Source organism: Oncorhynchus gorbuscha, linkage group LG14 (genome assembly GCF_021184085.1).
Source record: "Oncorhynchus gorbuscha isolate QuinsamMale2020 ecotype Even-year linkage group LG14, OgorEven_v1.0, whole genome shotgun sequence".
In the NCBI taxonomy this organism is placed as follows: domain Eukaryota; kingdom Metazoa; phylum Chordata; class Actinopteri; order Salmoniformes; family Salmonidae; genus Oncorhynchus; species Oncorhynchus gorbuscha.
Genome location: NC_060186.1, coordinates 13481259 through 13504238, shown reverse-complemented (window position 1 = coordinate 13504238; position 22980 = coordinate 13481259). Strand labels below are relative to the sequence as shown.

Genomic DNA, 22980 nt, shown 5'->3' with positions numbered 1-22980 from the left:
TGAGGATGGAGAGGAGAGAGGGGTGGGGAATCTGAGGATGGAGAGGGAGAGAAAGAGGGAGAGAGAGGGGAATCTGAGGATGGAGAGGAGAGAGGGGTGGGGAATCTGAGGATGGAGAGGGAGAGAAAGAGGGAGAGAGAGGGGAATCTGAGGATGGAGAGGAGAGAGGGGTGGGGAATCTGAGGATGGAGAGAGAGAGAAAGAGGGAGAGAGAGGGGAATCTGAGGATGGAGAGGAGAGAGGGGTGGGGAATCTGAGGATGGAGAGAGAGAGAGAAAGAGGGAGAGAGAGGGGAATCTGAGGATGAAGAGGAGAGAGGGGTGGGGAATCTGAGGATGGAGAGGAGAGAGAGACATGCTGTGTATGTGTGAATGAGTATGGTGTAATTGGAAGTGTGTGTGGTGCGACGTGTGAATCAGTAGGCTAAAGCTGCTGTTGCCTGCTTTATTAATTTCATCAGTTACTGTTGGACATGAGAAGGGGCCCTGACTCTGCCCTGTAAATTATAGATGAGGACAAGCTGGCTGCCAAGGTAACCGTGTAGTTATATAGTCAGGTTACACAGTCCAGTTGTACTGCAGGCATCTCAGGTTGGTTTATTACGTAATCATCCTCTGTCCCTGTAGTTAACAGTCAAAGACGTTTCTGCATCAGAGGCTGCGCCTGTAAACCCAGAGGCTACCAACTGCCCTAGCCACTCAGTAGAGCCATTAAAGTCTGCCAAGAGAGGAGACTTGGAGCTCTCTTTCATGCATCTTTTGTCCTCTCCTCCTATCCAGTTATTTTTCTCAATGCCGGAATGGGTTAGAGCGCGCACAGACTCACACGTGCACACAGGCGCACGGCTACGCAAGAATGTGCACACACACACACACACACACACACACACACACACACACACACACACACACACACACACACACACACACACACACACACACACACACACACACACACACACACACACAGACACACAGACACACAGACACACAGACACAGACAGTCCTAGAAATGGAGCTTGTGTTTACATTACAAGAGATGAGATTATGATGACAGTGTATTACCGTGTGATAAAACAATTACCACTCAATAAAATTATCAATATCTATCTTACTAACTATACGTTGCTATGAGATTCACCATGAACTTGGCTGAGCTCATACTGTCCTATCATACGTACATGAGTCATTTACTGTAGTGTAAATTGAATTGAAAACATTCTCTTTGAAGTGACATTCTCAATATCTTACATGTTTCTCTCTCTCTGTGTGTGTGTGTGTGTGTGTGTGTGTGTGTGTGTGTGTGTGTGTGTGTGTGTGTGTGTGTGTGTGTGTGTGTGTGTGTGTGTGTGTGTGTGTGTGTGTGTGTGTGTGTGTGTGTGTGTGTGTGTGTGTGTGTCCAGGCAGCGCGGCAGCGATGGGAACAACATCCTCAGCCTCCCGGTACCGATGCGGCGGGGGGGCTCAGAGTCCAACCTGGTGTCTGACGGGGGCGTGGGCTTGGACTTCACTAAGGGCCGTCTGGCCATCGACAGCCTGCAGCAGAAGATACTCAAGGTGAGTGTGTGTGTTGCGCGCGTGTGTGAGAGAGAGCGCGAGAGTATTGGCCCATCTGTGTGTTAGTCTCTGTGTTGACTCGTTGACCTCCCCCAAGGTGACAGAGCAGATCAAGGTGGAACAGACAGCCAGGGACCAGAACGTGGCAGAGTACCTCAAACTGGTCAACAACGCTGACAAGCAGCAGGTGGCACGCATACGCCAGGTCAGTCCAATTACATCCCACTGATTTCTCCTTATATGTTGCTACATAACTGCATCTGCCAAGTGTGCTGGATGTTTACAAGCCTCTTTTTAAAGAAAATGCAGCAATTCTAGCAGGATCTTTAATTTGACCCTTTGCCTCTCCTGTGGGTCTGCCAGGTGTTTGAGAAGAAGAACCAGAAGTCTGCCCACAGCATCGCCCAGCTGCAGAGGAAGCTGGAGCAGTACCACCGTCGGATGAAGGAGGAGGCCAACGGGGCCAAGCACCCACCCAGGGATGCCCGGGGGAAGGGGGGCAAGGAGGGCCAAAAGGACGGCAGCCTGCGGGACATCAGCTCGGCCAGCGCGCGCAACCCGGCAATGGACAAGGTCAAGACCATCGGCCCCGGGGTCTCCCTCTCGCCCCCCTTCTTCTTCAACAAGTCGCGGGAGTTCGCCAACCTCATCCGCAACAAGTTCGGCAGCGCCGACAACATCGCCCACATGAAGAGCTCCATGGAGACGGGGGCGGGGCTCCAGGCGGAAGGCGGGGCCCGGGCGCTGAGCGGCAGCGCCACCACAATTGCCAAGGCCAAGTACCCCAGCGACGACGAATGTTCCATAGGGACCTCTGTGTCGGCAGACTCCAACGGGAACCCGGCGGGGGGGTCGGGGTTGGGGTCAGGGGGTGGGCCGGGGAGGTCGGACTCTCAGGGGAGGCTGGGGGAGGTGCTGGAGGAGGTCAGGGAGATTAGGGAGGCCCAGGCACAGCTGGCCGAGGACATGGAGTCACTGAAAAGACAGTTCAAGAGCGACTACAGCTTCATCACACAGACACTGCAGGAGGAGAGATATAGGTTGGTGCAGACACAATGGCATACACACACACACGCACAAATCAATACAGCAAGCGAAAACACACCCTCATTTATTGGTATAAAAGAACCTAATCTTTCAGACACTTCTCCCCATGAGTCTTCCTCCATACAGACGCACCAACAACATCCTCCATGCAGACGCACCAACAACATCCTCCATGCAGACGCACCAACAACATCCTCCATGCAGACGCACCAACAACATCCTCCATGCAGACGCACCAACAACATCCTCCATGCAGACGCACCAACAACATCCTCCATGCAGACGCACCAACAACATCCTCCATGCAGACGCACCAACAACATCCTCCATGCAGACGCACCAACAACATCCTCCATGCAGACCCACCAACAACATCCTCCATGCAGACCCACCAACAACATCCTCCATGCAGACGCACCAACAACATCCTCCACCATCGTTCTAGCTGTTTCACTTTATGATTATCTAGGCCTGCTTCACTAATTCCCACCTTGAACCATAATCTTGTTTTTAATATTGTTCGCTGTTGATACTGTCAACTTAGGGCTGATGTATCAACACGCCTATGTAGAAAATGCTTCACACACCACAAACCGAGAACACACACACACATTGGTGAAGGAAGAGATGGACACATAGGTTTGCTTTGGAATTGAAGCTGTGCATTCAATATTAAGACTTGTCATTCTCTCTCCCATTCTCTCTCTCTACCTAATAGGTTTGAGCGGTTAGAGGACCAGTTAAATGACCTGACAGAGTTGCACCAGCATGAGACCAGTAACCTGAAGCAGGAGCTTGCCAGCATCGAGGAGAAGGTGGCTTACCAGGCCTACGAGAGAGCTAGGGACATCCAGGTATGTACACACACAGACACACACATCTACAAACATGCCCTCTACAAACATGCCCCTTACACATCTATCTAAGCTGGATATGGTCAGTAACTTTAAGCCTGAGTGTCAAATGTTAACTGAACGCGTGTGTTTTTCTGTGTTTACAGGAGGCTCTGGAGTCGTGTCAGACGCGTGTCTCTAAGCTGGAGCTCCAGCAGCAGCAGCAGCAGACGGTACAGGTGGAGAACACAGACGCCAAGGTGCTGCTGGGGAAATGCATCAACATCATGCTGGCCATCGTCACTGTGATCCTGGTGTGCGTTTCCACGGCGGCCAAGTTCGCCGCGCCCCTCCTGCGGAGCCGCGTGCACCTGGCTTTCACCTGCATGGGTTTGTCCCTACTGGTGGTCATCTGGAAGAACTGGGAGCACCTGCAGTGTGCCCTGGAACGCATGCTCCTCCCACACTGAGCTAGACTCCTCCCATGTTAAGCTAGGCCCCACCCAGTCTGAGTTTGTCCCCCTCACAATGTGGGTTTGGCGCCTCCCACACTGAGTTTGGAACTTTGGAACTCTGTGATGTTGTCATAGCGATAGATGAAATGGGGCGGTGTTTACAATGTAGCCTTACACCCCAACACCCTCATGTCTCTCCTCCTCTCTGTCTTTTGGAGTTTGGACAGAACTCCTTGAGGGAAATTGTTTCCAAACGGTGCCAGTGTGCCACTACAGTACAAATGACAGGAAAGCAAGACATCTGGGACTGACCAATCAGATGGTGGCTACAGAGGAAGCAGGACCAGGCACATACAGTATTATTGCGGACACTGATCTTTGTGTGGTTGTCAATCTCAATAGGACATTGAACTGGACTATGCAGGTCATAAGCTTTTGTATAACCTTTAAGAAAAACAAGGGGTCCGCCGATTGGTTCCTCGTCTTTTGCGGAGTCGTACTTGCGTCACCTTTATTACACTAACACACTGACAGCATTAAAAACGAATTCTCCCAGAAGACTTCTGGTTCTAATCCACACACACTCTCACTCCCATCCCCCATGATACACATTCATCCACACACACACGGAGAAGAATGTGACTTGTGTGTCTGTGTATGTACAGGGGGTGGGGGTGTTCTCCATGTGAGAGCATTGTCTGTGTGTACCTGTACTGTCAAGTGATGAAATGTTTTATAATTGGGAAAAAAAGACAGGGCAATTTAATTTTTTAAGTGTAATATTTTATGAATTGTTCTCTCGTGTGTGTGTGTGTGTGTGCCTGTGCCTGTGCCTGTGCCTGTGTGTGCCTGTGTGTGCCTGTGAAGGGTGGTTCATTTTTTTACTAAGGAATGTGTGCTGGTATACGGGTTTGTGGATAAATGGTGTCTTATGTACTCTATATAGTCTATTAACAGATGCAGTGGAACTGCCACGGGTCTAGTCTATAAGGGGTGAATTCACCCCAAAAGTTACGTGCTCTCTCTCCCATAGGAAATACATAGACTGACCCTTTAGCCGCTAACATGCTAACTGCGAGTGATCTCATCTGGCAGTCTGATGGACCTGGGGGGGAAGTAACCTCAGACGTGATACACACAAACCTCATTTGTGATTCATCCTTTAATATTGATGATAATGTCATTTTCGTGAAATAGGAATTAAGCGCTTTCAGAATGGGCTGAACAAAGGAATTGACTTATACCAAATGTTTCAGACAGATTTGAACACTACGTTTTATGCGTTTTCTCTGAAATGTTTAATATTTTTTGCCTTTTTACAATGAGAACCGAACAAAATGAACATTCTAAATGCCTTTGATGCTATCGTCTGATTGGACAGAGATGGGAGGGGTAGGTGGGAAGTGAGCGATGCAGCTCTGGCCCCACCCACTCTGTAAGCTACTTATCACTGTGATGATTATGATGATGATAGTGGCCAGGCCTGATGCCTTTTCAATGCAGCTTCTGTGTTAAACCTGATATTTTCTGTGCTTTGGTCTCTGTCTCTTTAAAAAGCCAAATTTGGGTCTATGTGGCTGGCACCTTGTGTAATATGTCATGTCCTGAACCATTGATATTTACACTGTCCGTTGGTTACTCAAGAGTTCTGACTCTATCCCAATTCCTGAATCTATTCCCTGTGTCTGGAGAGAGCCATATCCCAGATTCACAGCCCAGGGCCTATGATTCCAGTGTCTAGATTCTGTTATGTTATCCCCTCGCAGTAGCATTGCACGCTGTTGGGTTTAATCCGGTTATGGTTTTCCAAAACGAGAACAAAAATAAATTCTCTTTTTCTAGAAACATTGAGTCTTTTATCATAGAGCTCTTCTCATCGTATCCTCTGAAGATTCATCAGAGTATTTCTGCCCTGAACTGATCTCTTGATCCGGTCATCAATTATACTTTATCTACCAGAGATGATGATGCAAGGAGTGAGGGCTCTGCACAGAAGGTGACGTTATTAACCTTTTAATCTGTTTGTCAATATGTTCTGTGTAGATTCATGGCTGTGGGGAGATGTTTTAGGTTGGGGGTGCTGTCGACGGGTGGGGAAGTATTTTTCTGTGCTCGTACAGTGCTGTCGACAGGAGTAATAAATGACACATTTTAGATTACACACACACACACAGTGCACTCAAAGTATTCAGACCCTTTGACTTTTCCCACATTTTGTTACGTTACAGCCTTATTTTAAAATAGATTAAATTGTCAAATTTGTCTCAAGCTACACACAATACCCCATAATGACAAAGAGAAAATAGGTTTTCAAATGTATTCAAAATAAAAAACAAATCTTATTTACTTAAGTATACAGACCCTTTCCTATGAGACTAGAAATTGAGCTCAGGTGCATCCTGTTTCCATTGATCATCCTTGAGATGTTTCTACAACTTGATTGGAGTCCACCTGTGGTAAATTCAATTGATTGGACATGATTTGGAAAGGCACACACCTGTCTTTATAAGGTCCCACAGTTGACAGTGCATGTCAGATCAATTTTTTTTTATTTCACCTTTATTTAACCAGGTAGGCAAGTTGAGAACAAAAAAATAATAATCAAGCCATAAGGTCGAAGGAATTGTACGTAGAGCGCCGAGACAGAATTGTGGCGAGACACAGATCTGGGGAAGGGTATCAAAAAATGTCTGCAGCATTGAAGGTCCCCAAGAAGACAGTGGCCTCCATTGTTCTTAAATGGAAGAAGTTTGGAACAACCAAGACACTTCCTACAACTGGCCGCTCGGCCAAACTGCGCAATCGGGGGAGAAGTGTCTTGGTCATGGAAGTGACCAAGAACCTGATGGTCACTCTGACAGAGCTCCAGAGTTCCTCTGTGAAGATGGTTGTCCTTCTGGAAGGTTCTCCCATCTCTGCAGCACTCCACCAATCAGGACTTTGTGGTAGAGTGACCAGATGGAAGTCACTCCTCACTAAACGGCACATGACAGCCCACTTGGAGTTTGCCAAAAAGCACCTAAAGACTCTCAGACCACGAGAAACAAGATTATCTGGTCTGATGAAACCAAGATTGAACTCTGGCCTGAATACCAAGCGTCACGTCTGGAGGAAACCTGGCGCCATCCCAGCATCATGCTGTAGGGATGTTTTTCAGAGGCAGGGACTGGGAGACTAGTCAGGATTGAGGGTAAAGATGAACAGAGCAAAGTACAGAGATCCTTCATGAAAACCTGCTTAGGACCTCAGACTGGCGTGACGGTTCACCTTCCAACAGGACAACGACCCTAAGCACACAGCCAAGACAACGCAGGTGTGGCTTCAGGATAAGTCTCTGAATGTCCTTGAGTGGCCCGGACTTAAACCCGATCGAACATCTCTGGAGAGACCTTACAATGGCTGTGCAGCTACGTTCCCTATCCAACCTGACCAAGCTTGAGAGGATCTGCAGAGTAGAATGGGAGAAACACCCCAAATACAGGTGTGCCAAGCTTGTAGCGTCATGCCCAATAAGACATGGCTGTAATCTGCCAAAGGTCCTTCAGCAAAGTACTTAATAAAGGGTCTGACTACTTACATAAATGTGATATTTCAGTGTTTATTTTTTTATAAATTTGCTAGCATTTCTAAAAACCTGTTTTTGCTTTGGGTAGTATGTGTGTGGATTGGGGGAGCAATTTAATAAATTTTAGAATAAGGCAGTAATGTAACAATGTGGAAAGTCAAGAGGTCTGAATACTTACCCTCAGCACTCCTCTCTATCTTATGAACCAAATAGCACTGTACACCATTTTGCAACAAACCACTAGTCTGAATGTTATTGTGAAGAGAAGCAGTGACCAGTGGCATTTGTTTAGCTTAAATCTGGTGACATTAATAATGTGAACATGTTTTGCATACAGTGAGGGTTTTTCAAACAATCTTGGGCATCATTCATGTTTTATCCAATTCCCCCATGGGCAAACTTCATTATTTAGCTTGTACTCCAGTGCGTTTTGAAGTACCCTGTTTCTGCCAACTCCCATCAACTAGCTGGCAGCAGCTCCCAAGGTCTGGGAACTGGGAGCTTCATTAAAGGCCCAGTGCAGCCACAAATAAGATTTTTCTGTGTTGTAAATATTTCTACACTAAGGTTGGGATAAAACTGCAATGATAATGCACATTTAGTGTAAGAGCTGTTTGAAAAGACTGCCTGAAATTTCTGCCTGTTTTGGTGGGATGGAGTTTTGGCAATTGGTTAATAGAGCAATAAGAAATAGTTCCAAACCTCACTGCCAATTACAGCTAATTTGACATTTTTACCTCTCCAATCGGACCACTCCCAGACAATCCTGGCAAAATGATTGCTTGAGAAACGGCTCTTTACCAAGAAGCTTCCTTTTTGACCATTGTTTTAAATAAAATAAAAATCAGTGAGGTAGTTGTTACACAAACGATTTGATATTGAGATAAATATAGCTGCATTGGCCCTTTAAACCATCTGCGCTGTGCCACTGCGGCTCAGTGTGTATGTGCTACCACTTAGTGGTGAGTCTACAGTAATGCAGGAGAATTATGGTGCAATTCAACAACACAACCCTAGGGGGATGTTAATACTTTGATCGTCGCTGGATACACAAGCTGTACCTTTCCCCACTTTAACTCAGACCTGCATAATTATACTCAACAAAATATAAAGGAAACATGTAAAGTGTTGGTACCATGTTTAATGAGCTAAAATAAAATATCCCAGGTATTTACCGCACCAAAAGCTTATTTCTCAATTTTTGTGCACACATTTGTTTACGACCCTGTTAGTGAGCATAGTCAGGTGTAGACGCAGACGCAGATTATAGTTTTTCTAATGAACCTCTGACTCCTCCAGTCGCTATGCGGTCGATACATAAAGTACATTATTTTTGTTTGCTGAAATCCATACTTTTTAATGAAACGTTAATCAAATGCAACCTCATTGAGATTCAATTGACACAGGGACATGCTGAGTTGACATTTTAGAGCAATTGCAATGAGGAAACAGTAGGTGGTTGTATTTGATTAACGTTTTATTAAAACGTATGGTTTCTTCAAACAAAGAAAGGCATGCAACAACAGAGGACAAACATCGGGTAAGGGTTTTAGAGTGTACATTTTTTAAGCATGGACTGCAGAGACTCCAAGGAGTCGGAGGTTAATTTTAATAACTCTAGTCTGCACTCAACTCCCCGGAGGAGTTTATATAATTGGCTTGGTCAAAGAGAAATGGCGCGTTCAAAACAACTGGGAACTATTGAATCTCTGACTTCAGTGCTTTCACGAGAACTTGGAACTCAGAAAAAAACGAGCTCCGACAAGGGAAAAAAATAAAAGGCCACTCTAAATTACGCAATTTTGTCACACAACACACAGATGTCTCAAGTTTTAAAGTAACGTACAATTGGAATGCTGACTGAATGGCCACCAAAGTTGTTTCCAGATAATGTAATGTTAATTTCGCTACCATAAACTGCCTCCAAGTTTTAGAGAATTTGGCAGTACGTCCAACCAGCCTGACAACTACAGACCACATGTAACCACGCTGCGTTCAAAACAATTGGGAACTCGGGAATCTTTTGACTTCAGTGCTTCCAATACAATTTGGAACTCAGAAAAAAACGAGCTGAGAATAGGAAAAATCTTTTGAAAGCTCACCCAACTCGGAATTCGAGGTCGGAAACTCGGACCTCTTCCTCGAGTTCCGATTTTCCGACTTGAAGATCACTAACCTCGTGGTTTTTGAAGTTGCCAGTTGTCTTGAAAGCACCATAAACCGTGGACATTAAACATGTGCACATGCTGAAAATTCCTGAGCTCAAAAGTATTACAAGTAATTTGCATTTATCAGGGAGCTTTGAAATATTCTGAGTTTGTAGATAGAGTCCGATTTCATTGACGAAATGTATACTTTTTTTTCTTCCCTTAAACGATTTATTTTATATCTCGGTGTATAACGGAAACAAACGTAATATTGGTAAAACGAAAGTTAGATGATACAAACCTCAATGATTTAATGGTGGTTGAAATGATTTTCACCTGTGTACATTTGATCTATTAGAGGACTGCAATAATAGTGGTGAAAGGTAAGCATACATATATATTGTACATGAAGTTTTATGTCCAAATTAATGTACATGAATTGTTATTCTAACATTTTGTTCATGCCTGCCCTCTATGATCACGTTAGAAATTATCCAAAATCGGGCAGCGTTGTCTGTAAGTCGCTCTGGATAAGAGCGTCTGCTAAATGACTTAAATGTAAATGTAAATGTAACATCTTTATTGCTTTGGGGAGGGTTCTGTGGTTTTTGATGGGCACAGGGGATGGTGGTGCTTTTTCCTCCGGGTTTACATTCGCCCGTTCTTGCAACCTAGCAACATTTCCTCGCCTGCTTACATACGCCTCCCATATATCAATGTTTTTGGTACTTAAAAAAAATATATTTATTGTTTTTTTACTGCATTGTTGGTTAAGGGCTTGTATGTAATAATTTCACTTTAAGGTCAACTATACCTGTTGTATTCGGCGCATGTGACAAATAAAATGTGATTTGAAACTGTTGTGAAAATGCTATTTGAATAACGGTGCAAAAGCCCTGTGATTTTTTATATTTAATTCCATTCAGATAATTTAAAATCCAATTGTATTAATTTATTTGTCACGTACAAGTGTTTAGCAGATGGTTATTGCGGGTGTAGCGAAATGCTTTGAGTCTACTCTCGACAGTTAAATAACTTTTATTTATTTATTATTATTGATTTTTTTACCCCCTTTTCTCCCCAATTTCGTGGTATCCAATTATTAGTAATTACTATATTGTCTCATCGCTACAACTCCCGTACAGGCTCGGGTGAGACGAAGGTCGAAAGCCATGCGTCCTCCGAAACACAACCCAAACAAGCCGCACTGCTTCTTAACACAGCTCGCATCCAACCCGGAAGCCAGCCGCACCAATGTGTCGGATGAAACATACTCTCGACAGTTTATTAGGTATAGAAAACATAGTAGCATGCCAGTCAGGCTATATTTTACGTGTTGATACTCTGATGCTTTGTCTGTTGCGGATCATCATTCTCCCAAATCGTTTTATAATAATGTAACCACATCCTTCCAGCAGGCACAGTCATTCAGGAAAGCGTAGTACGTGCTCTACCTCTCTGATCCGAGTGGCTATTTCTCATGCACCTAAAACCCATAATGCTTAAATAGCCTATAGCCTAAATATTTGTAATTTAACTTTTTTAAATGCATGACCTTTTATGTGTGGCATAAACACATGTAATTTAATCTGACAAGGCTATTTCAAAAGTATCCTGTATGCTACCTGCGCACATGTGTCCCAAAATATAATTCCAGCATCCAAACTGTACAGATTATGGTGTTGAAAACGCAAACCATGATGTTGATGCACCCGAAGTGGCAACCTGGTCTCAGAGCATTTCGTATTATTCTTAACATAAATCTGAAACACTCTATTTCATGTGATACAGCATGTTACATTTCATATGGTATGTATTCATTTGTGGATGTCCTTCACCCATTTCGTATGATACATTACAAATGACAAGATGTACTATATTTGATGACCGGCTCGATTCGGGTCTTATGTAGCAAAACTTGAAATATATATTTTTTTACATTGGATAAAAGTAGAGACTCGGAGATAGAAAATAGTATATAATACACTACAGTTGAGGAACAATGGGAAAGTAATTATGCTTTGAAAGTTGATAAACTTGTAACCTCATGTTTGAGAAAATTGGCCCTGAATGTTTTTGTACCTACTAGAGAGCTCTTCTTTGTGTACACCCATTCAGCATTGTTCACACCTTCTTAAGATTTAGCCCCAATCATCACTTTAAGGATTAACATGTGAGGCTATATACTTAACAACCGAAGATTTCAAGACTAAAGGTTTGTTTATTCTATGGATGTGTTCTTAAATGTCATTTGGATTGCCAGAGTGTGCTCTTGGTGTTCGTAAATACAGAGCGTTGCCAGATTGTCTTACCAAAATTCAGAGCGTTTCTCTCTTGGAGCGCTCAGAGCGCTTACTCGACGCTCTGGCCGAGGAGTAGGTTTGATCCGAGCGTTCTGACCTGACAGCAGCAGTCAAGCACCCAAGCTAACTGGCTAATTTTGGCTAAATTTTGGCTATCTTGCTAACTACTGGAACAGCTCACTGACCATTTTACTCACCCGAGCAGAGCTGGTTAAGCTGTTTTATTGTTATCCAGAGCATTGGTGACTGCAGCTGTGCTGCTGGCAACAATTTAATTAATATTTTTTGACAACGTTTATTGACACCATATTCAATGGGTGTTGAGTGTTCATAAATTCATGTTATTATTCTGCGCTCTGACACACTCAGATGAGAGTGCTCTAAAAGTAGATAGCCAGAGCGAATTTACCAGCTACGCCTATCGACAGTTGTCGCAGTGACATTATAAACATTCTATTGAAATAGTTAGTTATTTGCATAGTGGAGTCTTTTGTTTAGACATGCAGCTAGCTAGCTAGCTAGCTAGCTAAACAATGAACCACAATCTCAACTCATAATGTTACTACCCTGCATGAATCTGCAGGTAGCTAACCAACCAGGTTCAATGTTAGCTGGCTAACATTAGGCTATAACTAGCAATGCAAATGACTCAGAGATACTAATAATATTACTACACAGATCATACACGTAACGTTACCTAGCTAGCCAGCCAGCTAACATTAGCTAGTTAGCTAACAGTACACTTTATCTTGAAATGAAAACAACTTTCTGACTAAATTAGAAACAACCAAATACAGACATTTGAAGGAGATGTATCTTCTGCTTGGATAGTTTCATCTGTGCAAATGACTTAGTGTCTTTAATTCCAGTTTGTCTACAAATCTATAATGAATATGTTGGATTCGTGTCTCCATCTCAACCAAACATCTAAGTTAAAGAATAGGACTAAATCAAAGTTTTGCTATGAGAGATGGGTTTATCTACAGAGCAATTCAGTTGAGAAATTCCTGTTCACATATCAGTGTAACATAAATGTAAAGTGTGACCTAGGTTATTCTGAATTGTTGAATGAATCCCACATATTCTCAACCATTTGAGACAGAAATCACTCTTATGGGATAGGCCTTTTCACACTGCCTCATCATTATTAGTTTCCCAATCTATAATTTTATTTTCTACAGCCAACTATGGAAGGTTTGTTTCAATCTGGTATTTAAAAAAAATAATATTTTTTTACTAATCTCACTTCTGCAGAAAGTGTCTCACTGTGAGTAATAGGTTCCCAAATTGCCTCACAATTGACCATTTCTTTATTTCTCTCCTCTGAAATTGTATTATTGTGAAACACACTTCCTCCTTTCTAGTAATTGTCAGGTGATTGGCAGAATGAGTCAGAAATGCTGTTGTCGTTTAGCTGTGAATGTCGTCTTGAGATAAATGCCAGAGTTGTTCTTATACTCTCACTGGAAGTTTTTAACATATTTATAAACTTTATATTCAGAGCAAATATGAAAATATATGCTGACTATTACTTGTTTATACACACTGTACAAAAAAAACAGAGCAATTCAGTGATCTCTAATTGTCTACATTTGTTCAAATATAGCTATTTACTCTATTGCAAAAGTGATATTTAATTGTGTTTGGTTGTCAACACAACCAAATATGAACAGTTTTTTAGGAGATGTATCTTCTGCTTGGATAGTTCCATCTGTGCCACTGATTAGTCTGGCTTTAATTACAGTTTGTCTACAAATTAATAATTGATACGTTGGATTCACATCTCCTTCTTAAACAAAAATCTAAGTTAGTTTTTTTCTTATAGTGGAAATAACGTTGAAGATCTAACGTTGTTTCAAAGGTACAAATTCAACATATTTTATACAAAGTTCAACAATGTTGAAAATTGGTTACCATGATGACATAGTCCTGTGGTTGAAATTTCACCCTCAAAACAACAGTTTACATTGATGACCTTTTGCAAATCCAATGAATTTTAAACATCGATTCCATGTCACAATACGTTGACAAATTACATTGAAACGTTGATTCAACCAGTTTGTGCCCAGTGGGTATGCTTTCCTTAATGGTTGTGGTGCATTGGCATTGGAAAAGTTGTTGCAAATATAATTATAGCATAAACATTTTGAAAATCAGATTTCCAACTAGCTGATCATTGTCTGCAGCCGGTTCTGATTGTAGTGTAGGTCTACTGAAATAGGAAGGGAAAGATAATTTTTCTGTGGTGGTCGGCGAACCCTCAACCTTCTAATCAAATCAAATCAAACCATATTTTATTTGTCACATACACATGGTTAGCAGATGTTAATGCGAGTGTAGCGAAATGCTTGTGCTTCTAGTTCCGACAATGCAGTAATAACCAACAAGTAATCTAGCTAACAATTCCAAAACTACTACCTTATAGACGCAAGTGTAAGGGGATAAATAATATGTACATAAAGATATATGAATGAGTGATGGTACCGAGCGGCAAAGGCAAGATACAGTAGATGGTATTGAGTACAGTATATACATATGAGATGAGTATGTAAACAAAGTGGCATAGTTAAAGTGGCTAGTGATACATGTATTACATAAAGATGCAGTAGATGATATAGAGTACAGTATATACATATACATATGAGATGAATAATGTAGGGTATGTAAACATTATATTAGGTAGCATTATTTAAAGTGGCTAGTGATATATTTGACATAATTTCCCATCAATTCCCATTATTAAAGTGGCTGGAGTTGAGTCAGTGTGTTGGCAGCAGCCACTCAATGTTAGTGGTGGCTGTTTAACAGTCTGATGGCCTTGAGATAGAAGCTGTTTTTCAGTCTCTCGGTCCCAGCTTTAATGCACCTGTACTGACCTCGCCTTCTGGATGATAGCGGGGTGAACAGGCAGTGGCTCGGGTGGTTGTTGTCCTTGATGATCTTTGGCCTTCCTGTGACATCGGGTGGTGTAGGTGTCCTGGAGGGCAGGTAGTTTGCCTCCGGGGATGCGTTGTGCAGACCTCACTACCCTCTGGAGAGCCTTACAGTTGTGGGTGGAGCAGTTGCCGTACCAGGAGGTGATACAGCCTGACAGGATGCTCTCGATTGTGCATCTGTAGAAGTTTGTGAGTGCTTTTGGTGACAAGCCGAATTTCTTCAGCCTCCTGAGGTTGAAGAGGCGCTGCTGCGCCTTCTTCACAATGCTGTCTGTGTGGGTGGACCAATTCAGTTTGTCTGTGATGTGTACGCCGAGGAACTTAAAACTTACTACCCTCTCCACTACTGTTCCATCGATGTGGATAGGGGGGTGTTCCCTCTGCTGTTTCCTGAAGTCCACAATTATCTCCTTAGTTGTGTTGACGTTGAGTGTGAGGTTATTTTCCTGACACCACACTCCGAGGGCCCTCACCTCCTCCCTGTCGGCCGTCTCGTTGTTGTTGGTAATCATGCCTACCACTGTTGTGTCGTCCGCAAACATGATGATTGAGTTGGAGGCGTGCATGGCCACACAGTCGTGGGTGAACAGGGAGTACAGGAGAGGGCTCAGAACGCACCCTTGTGGGGCCCCAGTGTTGAGGATCAGCGGGGTGGAGATGTTGTTGCCTACCCTCACCACCTGGGGGCGGCCCGTCAGGAAGTCCAGTACCCAGTTGCACAGGGCGGGGTCGAGGCCCAGGGTCTCGAGCTTGATGACGAGCTTGGAGGGCACTATGGTGTTAAATGCCGAGCTGTAGTCGATGAACAGCATTCTCACATAGATATTCCTCTTGTCCAGATGGGTTAGGGCAGTGTGCAGTGTGGTTGAGATAGCATCGTCTGTGGACCTATTTGGGTGGTAAGCAAATTGGAGTGGGTCTAGGGTGTCAGGTAGGGTGGAGGTGATATGGTCCTTGACTAGTCTCTCAAACCACTTCATGATGACGGAAGTGAGTGCTACGGGGCGGTAGTCGTTTAGCTCAGTTACCTTAGCTTTCTTGGGAACAGGAACAATGGAGGCCCTCTTGAAGCATGTGGGAACAACAGACTGGGATAGGGATTGATTGAATATGTCCGTAAACACACCAGCCAGCTGGTCTGCGCATGCTCTGAGGGCGCGGCTGGGGATGCCGTCTGGGCCTGCAGCCTTGCGAGGGTTGACACGTTTAAATGTTTTCCTCACGTCGGCTGCAGTGAAGGAGAGTCCGCATGTTTTAGTTGCGGGCCGTGTCAGTGGCACTGTATTGTCCTCAAAGCGGGCAAAATTGTTATTTAGTCTGCCTGGGAGCAAGACATCCTGGTCTGTGACGGGGCTGGTTTTCTTTTTATAATCCGTGATTGACTGTAGACCCTGCCACATACCTCTTGTGTCTGAGCCATTGAATTGAGATTCTACTTTGTCTCTATACTGACGCTTAGCTTGTTTGATTGCCTTGCGGAGGGAATAGTTACACTGTTTGTATTCTGTCATGTTTCCGGTCACTTTTCCCTGATTAAAAGCAGTGGTTCGCGCTTTCAGTTTCACTCGAATGCTGCCATCAATCCACGGTTTCTGGTTTGGGAATGTTTTAATCGTTGCTATGGGAACGACATCTTCAACGCACGTTCTTATGAACTCGCTCACCGAATCAGCGTATTCGTCAATGTTGTTGTCTGACGCAATACGAAACATATCCCAGTCCACGTGATGGAAGCAGTCTTGGAGTGTGGAATCAGATTGGTCGGACCAGCGTTGAACAGACCTCAGCGCGGGAGCTTCTTGTTTTAGTTTCTGTCTGTATGCAGTGATCAACAAAATGGAGTCGTGGTCAGCTTTTCCGAAAGGAGAGCGGGGCAGAGCCTTATATGCGTCGCGGAAGTTAGAATAGCAATGATCCAAGGTTTTTCCAGCCCTGGTTGCACAATCGATATGCTGATACAATTTAGGGAGTCTTGTTTTCAGATTAGCCTTGCTAAAATCCCCAGCTACAATGAATGCAGCCTCCAGATATAAGGATTCCAGTTTGCAAAGAGTCAAATAAAGTTCGTTCAGAGCCATCAATGTGTCTGCTTGGGGGGGAATATATACGGCTGTGATTATAATCGAAGAGAATTCCCTTGGTAGATAATGCGGTCGACATTTGATTGTGAGGAATTCTAAATCAGGTGAACAGAAGGACTTGAGTTCCTGTATGTTGTTGTGGCCACACCACGTCACGTTAACCATGAAGCATACGCCCCCTGCCTCTCTTCTTACCAGAAAGATGTTTGTTTCTGTCTGGCCCGTAGCCATCGACTGTGCCACAAAAGCATGCTGAAGTGGCAAAGTTGATATCCAGGTTTATAAACACAGGGTTGTTACAGTTATTGTTATTTGTGGACGTATATTTATTTTAGTTAATTCTATAAGGGGAGAGTTTGTTCACTTTTTCTGCAGTACAAGGGGGGGTCGTTTGAAAATATCAACATTGGGGAGGGGTGCATTTATTTTATGGCACCTCAAGTTGTTTTTTGTCAGTGAGGAAGGAGATCTGTCTGTTCTCTGTCAAGGGGTACTGCAAACAAGGAGGTCAAGTTAAAGAGGGAGAGCGTTGCTGGGATGTTTAACTTTCCCACATTTGCTTTGGCAGAACACCTGAGATCAGGGGAACTTTTTGCCCCTTTTTTTACTCCAAAATAATCCAGGATAGCTGGCTGGGTATGAGTTTATCTAGATATAAAGATTGTCAGGAGATACACAATAGCATATCCTCCTCATAGGACAACATACAACCATGTACTGTACATCCACAATAATGGACTATGTTGTACTTTATTTGATAAAACTTTCAAAGCAACACTAGAAGCCTAGCATCGATTTTGTGAATGGAGGCCATGGCAAGATAGTATCTTGTCATTCTGGCTAACAAGAGTCTCATGACACACTGTTACATAACTGTAACATCTGTTATATAAACCTAACGTCTGTTCAGATTAATGCTGGAGCATCCACTATAAAAGGCCCTACAATTGGGAAGTGAAGAATGGTCAGACTTCGTTTGCTCTGCCAGAAAAACAACGATCTAGAGAGACTTCTGTGACTCTTCTAAGATACAAAGGTGCAGTAGGTTATATTAAACTAGATACAAATATTTCACAGTGTGAATGAAGTACATTCTTGGAATGGGAATTGGCAATGGGGATTGGTTGCTTTACCATTGGCGTTTTCTTATGGCTTCACAGCGAGGGATCCAAACTGTGTACATTTTGAAGCCATGAGCAGGAGATTCAGTGAAGTTCAACGTCCCTCCACAGTGTCCTCTGTGACCGAGCCCATGTGCGTACTCACCACAGAGTGGGTGTGGTTCTGGGAGGACGAGTACGGAAAATGGGTCCAGTACGCATCCATCGTAAGTGGTGTGAAGCACTCAAACAGGCTGATGTGTTACGAGGACAATAATAGAGACGGTAAACTGTTGTTCTCCTTGAATTTGAGTTTTTTCCTATAAATCACAGAAAGAGATGCACAGATTGTCGTCCATCACCAGTGAAGACCTTGAGAAAAGGTTCCAGGAGGATCAAAGTGCTGTGGTGAAGTTCACTGCAGGCCAGCAGTCTTATGAGCTGAGTTTCAGAGGTAACACACATCAACACTCTTGCACAAAATATATTTAATTTACAACAGACATGGTTCAAATAGTTATTCTCATAATTACAGACATGACGCAAAAAAACAAAAGATACGGTACTGTAAGGATGGTCAGGCGTCGTCCTGTGTTTGTTTCAACTGCAGACAGCAGGTAATGTACGGATGAGGATGAACTAAGAGGATGGTCACCATGTTATGTATTTAACCTAATAAACACTCACAATTGCATAATCAATATTTGGATAATACGTGGAGGAATAAATATAGGTATTCAATTGAGCAACTTATTTTCTTAGTGTTGAATGTCATGTTCTCTTTTATATTTATCCTCAGGACAAATAGAACATACAATTCCTCTCAGCATTTCAGAGCTGTTCCTGGATCTTGGGACAAGTCTGCCATACCTGACATTGGATATAAGGTCACTTGTTTACATGTGGTTATTCTGCTTAGGCTTACAGGAAGGTTAGTGTTCAACTTTTTGTTTTAGCAGTGACAACTATTTTGTTTTCCCCCTCCTGCAGACAGTCACTCTTCTGAGTTCTGACAGGGACTATCAGAAGGTCCAGAGACTTTTCAACAACACCATGAGGGGCTTCCAGATCACCAGCATCGAGATGGTCCAAAACAGGGACCTCTGGGAAGTCTTCCAGTGGTATGTTTACATCAACTCTCACACACAATCCCAGCATGTTACTTCCAAAACACTATGTAAACTCTCACACACAATCCTAGCTTGAACAAGATTATGGGGAAGCAGCTAATGTTTTTACCCCTGTTTTTTTAGGAAAAGAGATTTGATGAAGAAAAACAATGGGGGTAGAAACAGCAAGGAGCTACATCTCTTCCACGGGACGGACCCAAAACATGTAGACGCCATTTGCAGAGATAACTTCGACTGGAGGCTGTGTGGAACCAATGGAACTACGTATGGCGAAGGTACCTCATGTTAACCAACTGTCAGAAATGTAGTCAGATTTTAGAAGCAGTCATGATCTCATGATAGTCAGTCATTTTGTTTTACTGATGATCTTCTCTGTTTGTTTTAGGGAGTTACTTTGCCAGGGATGCCAAGTACTCGCACTGCTTCACCAGCCACTCAGGAGTGAGGTCCATGTTTGTTTGTTGGGTGCTTGTTGGTGACTACACACAAGGGAAGTCGGACCTCCGTCGCCCCCCTCCAAAAGGCGAGGGAAATCCCACTTTCTATGACAGCTGTGTGGACAATGTCCTGAACCCATCCATATATGTGGTGTTTGAAAAGCACCAGGTGTACCCCGAGTTCCTCATCAGATATGATGATGGCGTCATGCACTTGTCCTCTTCGGCTCCAGCTCCACCAAAAACTGTCTCTATCCAATCCACTTACATAGTCCAATACCCAGCATCCAACCAGATTCAAGCAGCAGCTTCTGCTACGCTGCAAAACTCTCGAGTTCCATCCACTTCCACTTTGAGTCCATCTCAAGCAGCCACCACTTTCTCTAATCCAACCAATTCTCTTCCCCCTTCACGTCTCCCAAAACCTGCCCGAACCAAATCGGGATTCAGTCAATCTGCAGTCATCATGAAGCCAGCCCCAAGTTCTCTATTGGTGGATACCACCCTAGGTCAAGCTAATTGGTCTTACACTCCCTCATTCAGCAAACTCCCTCATAAACTCATTACCCAAGCCAGCGCCCCCCTCGTACACCCACTACCCTACCCAGCACCCCCTCTTGTACACCCACGACCCCAGCCAGTACCCCCTCTTACATACTACCTACCCCAGCCAGTACCCTGTCTTATACACGCGTTACCCCAGCCAGTACCCCCAGTACCCTCTCGAACAACCAGTAACCCCTCTCGTACAACCACTACCCCAGCTAGTACCCCCTCTCGTACACCCACTACCCCAGCCAGTACACCCTCTCGTACACCCGCAACCCCAGCCAGTACCCCCTCTCGTACACCCGCAACCCCAGCCAGTACCCCCTCTCGTACACCCAGTACCCCCTCTCGTACACCCACAACCCCAGCCAGTACCCCCTCTCGTACACCCAGTACCCCCTCTCGTACACCCAGTACCCCCTCTCATACACCCACAACCCCAGCCAGTACCCCCTCTCGTACACCCACAACCCCAGCCAGTACCCCCTCTCGTACACCTAGTACCCCCTCTCATACACCCACAACCCCAGCCAGTACCCCCTTGCGTACACCCAGTACCCCCTCTCGTACACCCACAACCCCAGCCAGTACCCCCTTTCGTACACCCAGTACCCCCTCTCATACACCCACAACCCCAGCCAGTACCCCCTTTCGTACGCCCAGTACCCCCTCTCATACACCCACAACCCCAGCCAGTACCCCGTTTTATGCACCCACTAGGCCACCCAGGATCCCCTCTCGCACACTTACTCCTTCAGCCAGTGCCCCCTCTCGCACACTTACTCCTTCAGCCAGTGCCCCCTCTCGCACACTTATTCCTTCAGCCAGTGCCTCCTCTCGCACACTTACTCCCTCAGCCAGTGCCCCCTCTCACACACTCATTACCCCTGGCACTGCCCACACTCGCTCAAGCAACCCCTTTCGCACACTCACTACCCCTGCCAGCCCCCCTTCTCGCACACTTTCCCGTTCAACTGACACATCCTCTCAGGCTCACACCCGCTCAACGACTACTACTCGCACCCTCTCTGCCAGTAGTACCTCTCACCCACGATCCCCTTCATCCTCATTGAGCACACCTTACCACACACTTTCTCACTCATCCTACACCCACACTTACACAGACTCCTCCACACTCTCAGGGTTTGACCACTCCACATCGAGCACTACTTCTGACACATCTACTACTTTCACATCATCTAGAGTGCAGGAGTTAATTAAACAATTTGGTGGTCAAAGTTCGACCTGTTGAAAATGTGTAGTGTTTCTGAATGATAATTGCAGGTTCATGTCAAATATGCATAGTTGGTGTGTTAAACCCTTGCAACAAACAAGAATGATGTTCAACACAGCAGGTTGGTGGCACCTTGGGGAGAACGGTCTCGTGTGAATGACTGGAGCAGAATAGGTGGAATGGTATCAAACACAGTTTCCAGGTGTTTGATGCCATTCCATTATTATGAGCCATTCTCCCCTCAGCAGCCTCCTCTGTTCAACTAGTACAAAGGAATATGATGAGCATGTTTCCTTTACTCTGGGACTTCTGTTCTGCTGACACATTTTGTAAAGTAGTTGGATTTCTGTGTATTCAACTAAATAAACTAAATGGCCAATAGAAAGTCATTGACTGGATGTTTGTTTGACTAGTGGTGTGGAGTAATGCAGAATAAGTAGGGTGCAGAGTTTAGCAACATCACCCCTAGGGGGAAGAAAACACATTTAAAAATGAAAAAAACAATGTTGTATGCAGTTGTGCATTCAGAAACTAACATGACTGCATTTACACAGACAGCCCAATTCTGATTATTTTGTCAACACATGATATATGCCATTCATCAAACTCTCATCCAAAGTGATTTACAGACATGCGTGCATTCACTTTACGTATGGGTGGTCCAGGGAATAAAAACCACTACCCTGGCATTACATGCGCCATGCTCTACCAACACCTAAAAAGGACACATAATTTCACAAATACAATTTATTTATACATAAAAAGGTAATTTTCTCCTAAATTTCAAAAGAAAAAATTGACTACCAAGACTTATAGATTATCTAGTGATGCCATAGATTTACTTTTTGCTTTCATTTTAGTAAACTGTGATCTTCTTGTCCTTGATGGAGGTGCGTGTGGTATGGAGGTCATAGAGCCGACCCAGGGTGGTGGAGGAGAGACATAAGTCATCAGACCTGACTGAAACAATGGATGTGTCACGGAGTTCAGGGAGCCAAACTGTGCAGAAGCATGTGTCAAGGTAGGTCTGGGGGTTCTCTGTCCTGTTGGGCACGGAGATCTGAACCTTGCATTGTTGGGCAGCACAGGGGTGGCTGGTGAGCTTGGCATGACTGGAATAGATGTCCAGTGCATGTTGTGGTTGCTCTGGTTTTGAACAAAGTTAGATGGTAGAACATAGGTCCCAGGCCTGGACCCTTCCCTGTACTGAATAAGGTACTCTGGGTAAACCTGATGCTTCCCGACCACCACAAATACAGAGGGGTTGTAGATATCATCCACACAGCTGTCATAGGAGATGGTGTGACTTCCATCTTTTGAAGGGGGGCAGAGGTAGCTGGAGTGTCCTTGTGTGTAATTTCCCACCAGCACACGACAAACAAACATGGACCTGACTCCTGACTGGCTGGTGTAGCTGTGGGAGAACTTGGCATCCTTAGAGAAGTAGCTTCCTGGAAAGAGATGGGTTAGAATTAGAACAATCACAGTGAGTGTGACATTAAAAAGACATTTGTTTTGTCAACTTTTCCACGGTATTTCCACAATGTGACGTGAAAGAGAATAGCAAAAAAATATGCCATTTCAACGTAACATAATAAATCGTTATA

General features: G+C 44.2%; 3 protein-coding genes across 7 annotated transcripts in view; 2 read left to right on the top strand and 1 right to left on the bottom strand.

Moving 5' to 3' along the window:
• LOC123994474 (transmembrane and coiled-coil domain protein 3-like) overlaps positions 1 to 5736 on the top strand; it is a 54960-nt gene extending 49224 nt beyond the window's left edge. For both annotated transcript variants that reach the window (XM_046297102.1, XM_046297101.1), the window contains exons 2-6: positions 1403 to 1556; positions 1654 to 1761; positions 1920 to 2596; positions 3322 to 3457; positions 3604 to 5736. In XM_046297102.1, coding sequence (XP_046153058.1) covers positions 1449 to 1556; positions 1654 to 1761; positions 1920 to 2596; positions 3322 to 3457; positions 3604 to 3906 — 1332 coding nt within the window. In that variant the 5' untranslated portion in view covers positions 1403 to 1448 and the 3' untranslated portion in view covers positions 3907 to 5736. The remainder of the gene's footprint in view (positions 1 to 1402; positions 1557 to 1653; positions 1762 to 1919; positions 2597 to 3321; positions 3458 to 3603) is intronic.
• A 3596-nt stretch (positions 5737 to 9332) lies between these two features.
• Positions 9333 to 22221, top strand: LOC123994466 (mucin-2-like). Of its 3 annotated transcripts, XM_046297091.1 has the most exons (9): positions 9334 to 9986; positions 17834 to 17959; positions 18084 to 18250; positions 18357 to 18477; positions 18559 to 18640; positions 18823 to 18910; positions 19014 to 19144; positions 19277 to 19428; positions 19539 to 22220. In XM_046297091.1, the coding sequence occupies exons 3-9, from the start codon at positions 18116 to 18118 to the stop codon at positions 21389 to 21391; spliced, it is 2562 nt and encodes an 853-aa protein (XP_046153047.1). In that variant the 5' UTR covers positions 9334 to 9986; positions 17834 to 17959; positions 18084 to 18115; the 3' UTR covers positions 21392 to 22220. The 3 variants fall into 3 exon arrangements, with proteins under 3 accessions (XP_046153049.1, XP_046153050.1, XP_046153047.1); XM_046297093.1 differs by lacking the exon at positions 17834 to 17959 and having other exon boundaries at positions 9333 to 9986; positions 19539 to 22221; XM_046297094.1 differs by lacking the exons at positions 17834 to 17959; positions 18084 to 18250 and having other exon boundaries at positions 9333 to 9986; positions 19539 to 22221.
• The window catches only part of LOC123994467 (protein mono-ADP-ribosyltransferase PARP12-like), a 2404-nt gene continuing 1529 nt past the window's right edge, over positions 22106 to 22980 (bottom strand). For both annotated transcript variants that reach the window (XM_046297095.1, XM_046297096.1), the window contains one exon: positions 22106 to 22824. In XM_046297095.1, coding sequence (XP_046153051.1) covers positions 22184 to 22824 — 641 coding nt within the window. In that variant the 3' untranslated portion in view covers positions 22106 to 22183. The remainder of the gene's footprint in view (positions 22825 to 22980) is intronic.

What these genes read in the sequence shown, in the direction of transcription:
- LOC123994466 (XM_046297093.1), top strand. Translation starts at nt 18,116, where the DNA reads ATGAGCAGGAGATTCAGTGAAGTTCAACGTCCCTCCACAGTGTCCTCT. An exon ending in GGGTCCAGTACGCATCCATC is followed by an intron (nt 18,251 to 18,356) that starts GTAAGTGGTGTG and finishes TATAAATCACAG; the next exon opens with AAAGAGATGCACAGATTGTC. An exon ending in TGGAACTACGTATGGCGAAG is followed by an intron (nt 19,429 to 19,538) that starts GTACCTCATGTT and finishes TGTTTGTTTTAG; the next exon opens with GGAGTTACTTTGCCAGGGAT.